This window comes from Littorina saxatilis, linkage group LG7 (assembly GCF_037325665.1).
Source record: "Littorina saxatilis isolate snail1 linkage group LG7, US_GU_Lsax_2.0, whole genome shotgun sequence".
Classification (NCBI taxonomy): domain Eukaryota; kingdom Metazoa; phylum Mollusca; class Gastropoda; order Littorinimorpha; family Littorinidae; genus Littorina; species Littorina saxatilis.
Window position 1 is genome coordinate 56,503,940 of NC_090251.1, and position 12,500 is coordinate 56,516,439.

The window sequence follows — 12,500 nt, forward strand, 5'->3', positions numbered from 1 at the left end:
ACAAGTGGCACAGTGACAACAGTACTGTGGGACGTGGAGAGGGTGGGAGGGGGGGGCAGGTATAAATTTGACGCCGACGATGCACCTGTCGGTTGTCAGGGTTCCCCGTTCGATCATCACGAGACTTGTGACGTAGTGCTGCTTATGGGCAGAATATACCTGCGTAGTTTCAGCGGCACAGACGACGCACGGCCTATTATTTATGCCGCGATAGGGATTATGACGAGTACTTGGCCTGCTTTCCTTTCATGCAACGTGTAGCGGGCTGGGATAAGCTGCAGTGCGTCGTCGGTCCTGCTGAAGTTACATATGTGAGCAGAGCCCCTTAGAAGTGTCTGAAATGTCTACGCCATCTCGACGGTCGTATAACGTCCACATTTTGCCTGAGTGGGTTTTTACCTGAAATCTGTGATGTATTGTTGGTCCCGATGCACCATACGCAGCTCACAATAAATCAATGAATGAGATCAAAATAACCCAACTCAGCCTAACTTAAAGTTAATTTATAGAAAAAGGAGACACAAACTTTGACCTAACAGCAATAAAAGAAAAGGAAACAAAAGTGGCGTAATGCCTCATTCAAGAAAATTAAATCATTAATGATATAGCTTTTAAAGATAAACTATTGATCAGGCCGTTTGTGGAGAGTTCCTGGCGAATTTGACACATGTGAATCCACCGTACCTTCATCTAGACGTACAAGGCAGGATTTGACACATGTGAATCCACCGTACCTTCATCTAGACGTACAAGGCACGATTTGACACATCTGAATCCACCGTACCTTCATCTAGACGTACAAGGCAGGATTTGACACATCTGAAACCACCGTACCTTCATTTAGACGTACAAGGCAGGATTTGACACATCTGAATCCACCGTACCTTCATCTAGACGTACAAGGCAGGATTTGCTGGACAACTCAGCACAATCATGGTCATGGTCATGGTCATGATTCAAAGCAAAATTAGAGAATACGCTTCAGCGCGCTGATCTCTATGGGGTTGGAGCCTGTTTATAAGCATCACGTAAAAAAACCAACAAAAAAAACAATGTAAGTAACTCAGTGAAAGTAATCCAACGAAACAAACACACAACGAGTGCTCTTTCTTCGCCTGTTCTTACGACATTTAATACACTTTTAAAACACTTCTTTTTGCAAAGTGCAGGCAGTCCTCCTGCAGGGTAGAATTATTTGTTTCGCCGAGTCTTATGGTTTAACTTTGGAAGCGATCTGAGGGTCTTCTTTTCTGCGGTATTATCCCTTTTCAGACTGTAAAACTTCACTTATTCTTCTCCCAAGTCATCTATTGGGGTCGGCTTCACCATCATGTATGTAACGGAAGTTTTCCACCTCAGCTTACGTTCTTTCCTTACACAACTTCTTCGAGCATCAGGCGACACATCCTCGCGCCCCCTAATTGGCGTAGAGGCGCGTCCCCCGGGTGGTGGATGGGGGAGCCTTCTCTACTAACTTCTGAGAGAAGGTCGCATCACTCTCGATGCCGTGAACCTAATTGGGATCTTTTTCTTGTTTCTTCTCTATTTCTGCCTCCCCAAAGTCTTTTTACTTTCCTTTTCTCACCCATAAAATTCTTCACTTATTCCAGCGTCGCGGACGACGCTGGTATCTGCGGTCGGGAAGACTTTCCACGAATTTGCCTACAGGGCGCCGCCATGTTTTCTGTGCTCGACTGCGAGCAGACCACAGGCACATTACACCCAAAATTCTTGTAGGCATACACAGACGCAACATAGCATATACAGACAATAACACCCACAACACTTCAACTGCATATGAAAGGAATAAAAATAAATCCGCAAATCAGTCGCGCACAATACACCAGTTAGAAAAACAAGGAGTACCAAAGCGGCGTGCAGAAACTAAACTGACTCGGAGACTGAGAAGAAACATTTATCACACGATGTGGATAGCAAACATTAAAATAAAACAGATAAGTCAAGCAAAAAATAAACACAAATATCGAAAACACAATAAACAAAGGTAAAGAAAACAAAAAGAGATGCTTGCCGACAGTCAGTGTGTGTGTGCGTGGTTTGCCGTGTGCGTCAGCGGGGTGTGTGTTTGTGTGTGTGTGCGTGCGCGTGCATGCGTGCGTAGGCTACGTTCTTGCGTGTGTGCGTTCGAATGAGAAAGAAGAGAGAGAGAGGATTGAACAATGAGGTCACGTTCTCTGTCACATGAATACATATACACACACTGAAGGCTACTTCGGACACGAACACTTGCCAACAACTGTGGTTGGACATGCTTTTGAAATGTAATATTTTTTCGACATACGAATCCCGCTGTGTTGCCTACTGATGTTGCGAATGATGAAGGTTTTGAGTTGACTGACCTTGAGGAGGGATTGCATCAGGCGTTTATCGTCTCAAATTATATCCTTGCTACTTTTCAGGAGTCAACTATTGCCATTCATGGTAACTTGGATAGTCAATGTTTTTATTTGTTTGATTCCCATCAAAGAAACAGAAATGGTAACCATTCTTCAAATGGCGCTGCAGTTTTGATGTCATCAAGTTAATTCCTTTGCAGAATTGATTGATTTTCTCAAAAGCCATTATCAATGTGTTTATCAATTAACACCTGTTCATTTCTGTCCAACTGCAATGCAAACTCAATGTGGAGGAAACAAGGATTCATTACAAACAAGTCATCCCTGTACATCAACAGATTTATGTACCTCAATCAATACTGCTAGTATGAGTGACAGGAATCTAAAAGAAACAAGTCGCGTAAGGCGAAAATACAATATTTAGTCAAGTAGCTGTCGAACTCACAGAATGAAACTGAACGCAATGCCATTTTTCAGCAAGACCGTATACTCGTAGCATCGTCAGTCCACCGCTCATGGCAAAGGCAGTGAAATTGACAAGAAGAGCGGGGTAGTAGTTGCGCTAAGAAGGATAGCACGCTTTTCTGTACCTCTCTTTGTTTTAACTTTCTGAGCGTGTTTTTAATCCAAACATATCATATCTATATGTTTTTGGAATCAGGAACCGACAAGGAATAAGATGAAAGTGTTTTTAAATTGATTTTGACAATTTAATTTTGATAATAATTTTTATATATTTAATTTTCAGAGCTTGTTTTTAATCCAAATATAACATATTTATATGTTTTTGGAATCAGCAAATGATGGAGAATAAGATAAACGTAAATTTGGATCGTTTTATAAATTTTTATTTTTTTTTACAATTTTCAGATTTTTAATGACCAAAGTCATTAATTAGTTTTTAAGCCACCAAGCTGAAATGCAATACCAAAGTCCGGGCTTTGTCGAAGATTACTTGACCAAAATTTCAACCAATTTGGTTGAAAAATGAGGGCGTGACAGTGCCGCCTCAACTTTCACGAAAAGCCGGATATGACGTCATCAAAGACATTTATCAAAAAAATGAAAAAAACGTTCGGGGATTTCATACCCAGGAACTCTCATGTCAAATTTCATAAAGATCGTCCCCGTAGTTTAGTCTGAATCGCTCTACACACACACACACACACACACACACGCACAGACAGACACACATACACCACGACCCTCGTTTCGATTCCCCCTCGATGTTAAAATATTTAGTCAAAACTTGACTAAATATAAAAACAACCAAACGCAAATGTACTAGTATTTCTACGACTCGTTTGAATGTAAAACAGAAATGTAACACTATCTGTGACAATGACGGTTCTACGACTCGTTTGAAGGACAGTATAGATCGAACCTTAACCCACAACTACGACAATTTGTGTCAGACTTTTTTGAACAGGAAAATATGCCTCTGTTCAACAGTAACCAAAACATGGAAGATGTTTTTGAAACTTTACAGAAATGTAACACTAGCCTATCTGTGACAATGTTGCTTTTGAATTGAACCCACATTTGTTGAACAGGAGAGAATGTTCCTGTTCAACAGTGCCCAAAACACTGAATCTGACGTTTTTGAATCTTTTCTGTCATCTAACTGAATCTGACGTTTTTGAATCTTTTCTGTCATCCAACCCAATTGCTCATGACTTCATCGATCTTGAATATGCCTACTTTTCAAAGAAAGACAGACAAAAGCGAAATCTGCATGTTAGCCATCTGCCTGAAATAATCAATGCACTTTTGTAAAATTGTCACAGCTGTTATGCACTTTTGTGAAATGGTCAGTGCTGTTGTGCACTTATGCAAAACTTGGTGCTGTGCTGTTAACATTTGAACAAAATGCATTTTGTTCAAATGTTTAGTGCAACTTGCTACTATATAATCGCTGTATGCGCTTTGTGGTAATAATGCACTGTTGTGAAAAGTTTGCGCTAAATGTTGGCACTATGCATCATTGTTGGAGCACCCTCCTGTAGATGCACCATGCTGAAAAATGTACTTATGAATCAAGCATTGACTGAAATAAACAATTTATATATCCAGCACAACATGCAATTCATTAACTTTTGACCCTAACCTTTAACACTTCCCAAAATAAATCTTTGGTGGACATTGCATCGACGCTGTTCATTTTGAATGAACATTTTTCTTGTTACCCTTGTTAAGTGGTTCTTGTATGGAATATAGTCAATGTTTGTAAAGATTTTAGTCAAGCAGTATGTAAGAAATGTTTAGTCCTTTGTACTGGAAACTTGCATTCTCCCAGTAAGGTCATTGTACTACGTTGCAAGCCCCTGGAGCAATTTTTTGATTAGTGCTTTGTTGCACCACACTTTGAAGTAATCCCACGCTTTGAAGTAAATTACTTCAAAGTGTGGGGATGTGCCCCACACTTTGAAGTAAACCCATTTTTTACTTCAAAGTGTGGGTGGATCTTCCCACACTTTGAAGTAAACTCAGTTTTTACTTCAAAGTGTGGGGGGATCTTCCCACACTTTGAAGTAACTTACTTCAAAGCGTGGGACTTTTGCATCGCCTGTTTGAGCCTGATGATTTTGTCAAAAAAAATGGCAAAGTCTTTTGGATGAGTGAACAGAAAAAGTGAGCGAGCCAAGAAACATAGTGATGTTTGTTATCAGGCTTTAAGCAATGTCCCATTGTTGAGTGTGACGAAAACTCGTGGTGACGATTTTAAAACATGTTGGGTCACGCATGGTCCAATCTTACATGGTCCAATCTTACATGGTCCAACCTTACATGGTCCAACCTTACATGGTCCAATCTTACATGGTCCAATCTTGCATGGTCCAATCTTACATGGTCCAACCTTACATGGTCCAACCTTACATGGTCCAACCTTACATGGTCCAACCTTGCATGGTCCAACCTTGCATGGTCCAACCTTACATGGTCCAATCTTACATGGTCCAATATAACATGGTCCAACCTTGCATGGTCCAACCTTACATGGTCCAACCTTACATGGTCCAATCTTACATGGTCCAATATAACATGGTCCAACCTTACATGGTCCAACCTTACATGGTCCAATCTTACATGGTCCAATTGGACCATGCGTGACCCAACATGTTTTAAAATCGTCACCACGAGTTTTCGTCACACTCAACAATGGGACATTGCTCAAAGCCTGATAAACATCACTATGTTTCTTGGCTCGCTCACTTTTTCTGTTCACTCATCCAAAAGACTTTGCCATTTTTTTTGACAAAATCATCAGGCTCAAACAGGCGATGCAAAAGTCCCACGCTTTGAAGTAAGTTACTTCAAAGTGTGGGAAGATCCCCCCACACTTTGAAGTAAAAATTGAGTTTACTTCAAAGTGTGGGAAGATCCCCCCACACTTTGAAGTAAAAAATGGGTTTACTTCAAAGTGTGGGGCACATCCCCACACTTTGAAGTAATTTACTTCAAAGTGTGGGATTACTTCAAAGTGTGGTGCAACAGTGCTTTTGTGAACAAGAAACACTTAACAAGTGGCTCTATCCCATCTCCTCCCTTTCCCCTATCCCATCTCCCACCTTTCCCTCGTCGCGATATAACCTTCGTGGTTGAAAACGACGTTAAACACCAAATAAAGAAAGAAAGAAAGGCGACACATCACAAAAGTGTGTTATTGACGGGCCGCCCGAGCGGCTCGTCTTTGGCGTCGGGTAAGTAGCTTGCAGGTGGAGAAATTTTTGTTCATGGGGGATTTGTGTGACGTATGTACCACGTGACAGGAAGTCGCCGTTGGTCTCGGCAAAGAAACTACAATGCAGTGTGTGGTCTCGGTGAGACTGAAAGACAGAGAGCGACAGATACACACAGTGATTCAAGGCGCACAACTCTAGTAAAGTTGTCGTAGCACGTCCGTCTATGGCCAAAGTGATCCGGGTTCGATTCCCGGCATGGGTGGTCTATTTTTTTTTTAAATTCTTGTTTACTATTATGAACGTTTTAATGTTTTATTTTACTCTAATAATTTTTTTAATTGTGTAAAATAAATAAATAATTTTTTATTTTTTTATTCCAAGTGATCCGGGTGGAAAGCGATTCGTCTATGGCCAAAGTGATCCGGGTTTCATTCCCGGCATGGGCGGTCTATTTATTTATTTATTTTTTTAAATTCTTGTTTACTATTGTTTATTATGAACGTTTTCATGTTTTATTTTACTCTAATAATTTTTTTAATTGTGTAAAATAAATAAATATATATTTTTTTTAAAATCCACGTGCACAAGACAAAAACTTTCATACTGGGGGAGCGAGCCAGTCTGAAGAGTACTCGGGTCCAGCGCCAGCGGTTTTTTTTATAAGAAATTGGAGTGATTGCGAATTTGCGCGTTTCTCGTGAGTGCTTTCGAAGTTTTGTAATTTGATTTTCCCCAGCGAGTGTTCTTTGGAGGGCAGTAGACTGTGATTGCTGGTGCATGTTTTTATTTTTGTTTTTCGTTCTTTGTTTCCGTTTGTAGTCTGTGGTCAAATACCTCACAATGTGCTCAAACAAATCACAGGCACAGGAAATGAACAAGAAGAAGTGTGTCACAAGAATTTGAATTCTAACAAAAACATGTGTATGAGTTCATAGACTACCACTGTCGAACCCTTCACTGTACAATGTAAATGAGTACAAAATATAGTCGTCAGTTTGGGAGACATTGTAGAGCACAGGTGAACTTTATCACAAACGGACAACACAAAAAGTACTTTCTTTTCAAACTTGAAAGTTTGTTGTCTATTTTTACCAGGGTCTTTCAAACAAACAATAACATGTGTATTTTTTATGTGAAAAAATTCATCTATTTTAACATTGTTGTACTTAAAATCTTAACATCTGCTAACAATTTGCGTATGAATATTTTTTATTCCTGCACTAGAAGGGAAGAAATCAACCTGTGGAAGACGTGCTGTGGTTTGTCTCCCTTCCTACGAAACCGAAACCGAAACCGTCTGTAACACTTACAGGGCCTCATAGATATCAGAGTCAACTCTCTCTCCACCCCCCCCCCCCCCCGACACCTCCACGCATTCAGCGTAACGGCGTGTACGGCGTGTTACTTCAACATAATATGATAATAATAATAATAATAATAACTTCAACAAGTATTTTTTGGAAAAAATTAACCTTAACAAGGCCTCAACACAACAGCGCTTCCTGGAATTGCATGGCTGTTACCGGGAAATGTACTGGGTCAAAGGTCCGCCTGACTCGAAAATTTACTGGGGAAAAGACAGTGACTGCAAAAAATCGTGTACTTCATGATTGGTACAATGGCCAACACAAATGTTGTCGGATCAAGTCTACTTCCATTCTTTAGATGGTATATGTTTTTTCAAAGAAATAGTCTTTTACATTGACTACTGCCCTCCCAGGAAACCTGGCCACATCCTCAACAAAGTCAGCCAGAGCTTCGTTTAAGTGTGACAATGGGTCATATATTGGTGCTACATTACTAGCATTCAAATGTGTATTCATGGCAACAGCATTTTGCCATTTCACTAACACTGTATTCTTTCTTGCTTTATTATTTTGTGACTCAGTGATAATTTTAAATAAAGTTATTTGCATCATACAGTTTGATTTCATTCATTTCTATTTATAACTACTTTTACTACTTTCCCTTCTACACTGTGACATGCCACTGTATGACGCTCATTCAGACCAAAAACAATACCATTCCTACCTGTTGCAACGTCTATCGCTCGCTCTGTCTTTTGGTTCCTTGGTTGATCGATCGGTTTCTTGGTGGAAAACATATTTCTGTCACCAATACCAGTATTATTGCATCACTTCCATAAAGGTAGAGTAGCCTTCTTCCTTTCTGTTAAGCCAATAGGTCTTATTCATTATTGAGCTCTTATTCATTATTGCATTACTTTCACAACAATCTTCTTCCTTGATATTGCGATAGTTGTTATGTCCCATTTATGTACAAACGCCGAAAAGACAATTTAACAGGACACATCAACACTATTATTTTGTTTACCTGTACCAACAGGTGTACAACTTCCTGTTTCTTTGATATTGTCAATATTTCGGCGTGTGTTGATCCTGGGATCAACTGAATTTCTTGTTATCATTAGTGGTGGTTAAGGCCGTACCGTTAATTGAGTCTGTCTCGTGTCAATAAGTCTGTGTAGCTCTGGCAGCACACCACACTGGATGATCTGTGTGTGTGTGTGTGTGTGTGTGTGTGTACGTTTGTGTGGGTGTTTGTGTGTGTGTGTGTGTGTGTGTGTGTGTGTTTGTGTGCGTGTTTGTGTGTGTGTGTGTGTGTGTGTGTGTGTGTGTGTGTGTGTGTGTGTGTGTGTTTGTGTGTGTGTGTGTGTTTGTGTGTGTGTGTGTGTGTGTGTATATGGGCGTGCGTCCTGGCACACACACATACACACACCTCTTCCTGCTCAACCCTCTAACCCCCTCTCCCCTTCCCCACCGCCCAACCCCCCCCCACACTACCACACACACACACCCATCACAACCACACTCTAAGTGAACGGACCGAAACAGTTGAAGACTTGCAATCTTGCACCGTGCTCGAGTCACAGCAAAACAAAGGTCTGCCGAATTCACCCAGACATGGATGTTGCCAAGCCGTTCAAACCTGCATGTTCGGAGAGTCAAGTCAGTCTAAATCGAACCCTCCGATCTCCCACGCCGACTTTTTGATACGCCCCTCCCACGACGAGCGTGATCTCAGGGGAATTTTAGCTCCACCTTACATCAAACCATAGACCAAATAGCCTGGACTGCCAACTCGTCACGTGACCCTTCGAGGTTACGACGCTCGACTTTCACAGGGGCGCTTAGCGTCCGGTTTCAAAGACAGTGAAAAGAAAGCACGCTCCAGTTATTTGTGACAATGGGAGGTGACAATGAACTGGATTTTCCAAAACTCCAAACTAAACTTAACAAAACTCATCGAAAAACATGTTCCATATGCACTTTAGCTGAGTTTATTTTAGCATTTTCAGAACTTACCTCAGCAACTTCGTCCATGTTTACAATCGACACCGGATATGACATCCCCCCCTCCCCCCCCCCCCCCCCCCCCCCCGGCATTTCCATCCCACAGGCACTTCGCTTTTTTCACCGGATCACCTCACAGCATGCCGGCCTTCAGTGAAAACTTTAAGCTCGCCCGTCCGACTCCTTGCCTGGTTTTTTTGTTTTTTGTTGTTGCTTGTTTGTTTGTGTATTTGTTTGTGTTTTTCTTGTTTCTTTGTGTGTTTGTGTTTTGCTTGTGTTTTGTTTGTTTGTTTGTTTGTTGGTTGGTTTGTTTGTTTATCTGCAAATAATATTTCACTCACAAATGATACAATGTTGACATTTTCACCAAACTTAGTGTAATTATCAAATAAGATTAAAACTTCCTGCTTGGTGACCTAGTGCCGCTGCGAACGGAAGTTTACAGAGGGTAGCTTCCTGTCTTGCCACATGTGCAGGATTACCGTCCTACGGCATTGACCAATGACCAAATCACACAGTTTGTTGTGTGTGAAGTGTTCCGACAGGTCGGTCACTTTAAATGACCTTTGGGTTCCGACGGGTATATCGATTTTGGTACCATATATGGGCATTCAGTCCCAGAATATACCGTGAAGAAATAGGTTCACCAAACGGTACCTCACGTTTTTTTGGTGAACGTCTTTAAGCAGGGAAACGAAAAGTGTGTGAATCCGTTTGTGTGGGTTTTCATACACATACACACACGCACACGCACACGGACGGACGCACACACACACACACACACACACACACACACACACCCGCGCACACACTCACACGCACACGAACGCACGCACGCACGTACACACACACACACACACACACATCATATACACACACACACACACACACACGCGCAATCATACACGCAAGCACTCACGCACGCAGGCACACATACCGAATAGCGCAAACACATACAAATAACTTCGTTTGGAAAAGATTTACTAACTAACTTTAGTCATCAGAACACCAACCGTTATTTCCTCCCTTACCCCAAGCTTTCACCCCCCCCCCACCCCCACCCCACCCATGTTACCTCATATCTGCAGCCTGCTTTGGACCTCGCGTGTTGATAAACGTGGAATGCCAAAACCAGAAGACCAAAATAAGAATAAGAATAAGAATAAGAATACTTTATTATCTCATAGAGAAATTCAGGCGGGGTACATAACAATAGTACAAACAAGACATTGATTTTACATAAAACATATAGCACTATATAACAGGGCAGGTTATAGAAACACCTTCCACATACCTCTCTGGACATTCCTTGCATTGTTCTTACGCATTCAGACATGAACACATCCATGTCTTATTTACACATCACACACATGGACATTCTTATACGCTCAATCCACATAGGTCTTCAGTTATAAGAGCTGGTTCCGCCTTAAAAGACTGGAGCCATCCAAAAATCCTGTTTGCACGAGCTGTTAGATATTCATTACAGACGTCTCGTTTACTCTCCCCGCCTCTCCTCGTTCCCTGTCTCTCTAATGTGTCTGAGTCGCTCTCTCTCTCTCTCTCTCTCTCTCTCTCTCTCTCTCTCTCTCTCTCTCTCTCTCTCTATCATCACTCTCTCTATCTCTCTCTCTCTCTCGTTTTCTCTCGCTCTCTCTCTCTCTCTCTCTCTGTCTCTCTCTCTCTCTCGCTCTCACTCTCTCTCTCTCTTTCGTTTTCTCTCGCTCTCTCTCTCTCTCTGTCTCTCCCTCTCTCTCTCTCTCTCTCTCTCTCTCTCTCTCTCTCTCTCTCTCTCTCTCTCTCTCTCTCTCTCTCTCCGTATCTTTCTCGATTTACGTCTGTTTGTCTGTATGTGAAACTCCCTCCCCCCTCCCCAACAAAAACAAAACAAAAACACCACCCTAAAAAAACATAACAATACCAACAACAACATAAATTAACAGCCAAAAATAAAACATAAAACTCACCAGCAAACACAGACGCTTGACAATCACACAGACACCCAAACTCATGCACAGATACAGTCACAGACACATAGGCACACGCCCACCCATACCCACACACACACACACACACACACACACACACACACACACATGCCCCCATCCCCACACCACCCCCACACACCCACACAACACCATCCATCGTTTCACCATCATCACCACAACCCAACCAAAAGCCAGACCAGGGATCCCGATCTCCAACGAAGCTATCGATCGCAGTCTTCTGTGCAAGCCTTGCCCCTTTGGTCAGAGCATTTAAATAGCGAACCGTGGCTTTAGGGCTGTCCTTTCAACGTCTAGCTAGCTCACCAGCGCAGCCCGGTGCAGAAGAGAAGATTCAGGCAAGCAGGCAGGCAGGCAGGCAACACTCTTGATCCGAGAACGCTGCGTCTGAGACAGTTACAGCTGGACCCTCCCAGATCTGATCGCAGTCTTCGCGCGCATTCTGGCTGCTCGTGGAACATTCTAAATTTCTTCGAAAACAACTGCTTATCCAAGTGGAAGAAAAACAGAAAGAAGATTGTCAGATTTTACAGACCAAACGGTGTTAGTTCAATCTGTCAATTTCTTTGATTTTGCTTGCGCGAGAAGTGGTTTTTATTGAGGCATCATTTTTGTAGGACGGTTTGATTGGTAGCTCCCTGTCTGCGCACTGAGACTTTCATCAAAACTAAATTAAGTTTAGACTGCTACAGTCGTCTGTTACAAGTGACTGCCGCAGTTCCAGAATGCAAACAGTTTTGTTGTGCGTCGGGACGGTCCTTCTCCTGCAGCCAAGTGAGTATAAGCGTGGTGTGTGCGTGTTTGTTTGTTTTTCTCCATTAAAGAAAAAAAAATTCTCTTGTTGTTCTTTCTTTCTTTCTTTCTTTCTTTCTTGTTTTGTGCATTGCCGTCACTTTTTTCTTCTTTTCTTTGTTTCATTACTTTCTTTTTTTTCTTTTTTTTTCTCTTTCTTTCTTCCTTTCTTTCTTTCTTCCTTTCTTGCTTTGCGCTTTGCCCTCTATTCTTTTCCTTTACTTTGTTTCTTTCCTTTTTCCTTTTTTTCTTTCTATCTTTTTTTCTTTTTCTTTCTTTCTTTTTTTTCTTCTTTCTTTCTTTCTCTCTTTCTTTCTTTCTTTCTTTCTCTCTTTCTTTCTACCTTCG

At 41.6% G+C, this 12,500-nt stretch overlaps 1 protein-coding gene across 1 annotated transcript in view; it reads left to right on the plus strand.

The window, feature by feature from the left end:
- Positions 1–11,656: 11,656 nt before the first annotated feature.
- LOC138971863 (myomodulin neuropeptides 2-like) overlaps positions 11,657–12,500 on the plus strand; it is a 19,959-nt gene continuing 19,115 nt past the window's right edge. Inside the window, exon 1 of the mRNA XM_070344700.1 lies at positions 11,657–12,134. Within this exon, the coding sequence (XP_070200801.1) occupies positions 12,086–12,134 (49 nt within the window). The 5' untranslated portion in view covers positions 11,657–12,085. The remainder of the gene's footprint in view (positions 12,135–12,500) is intronic.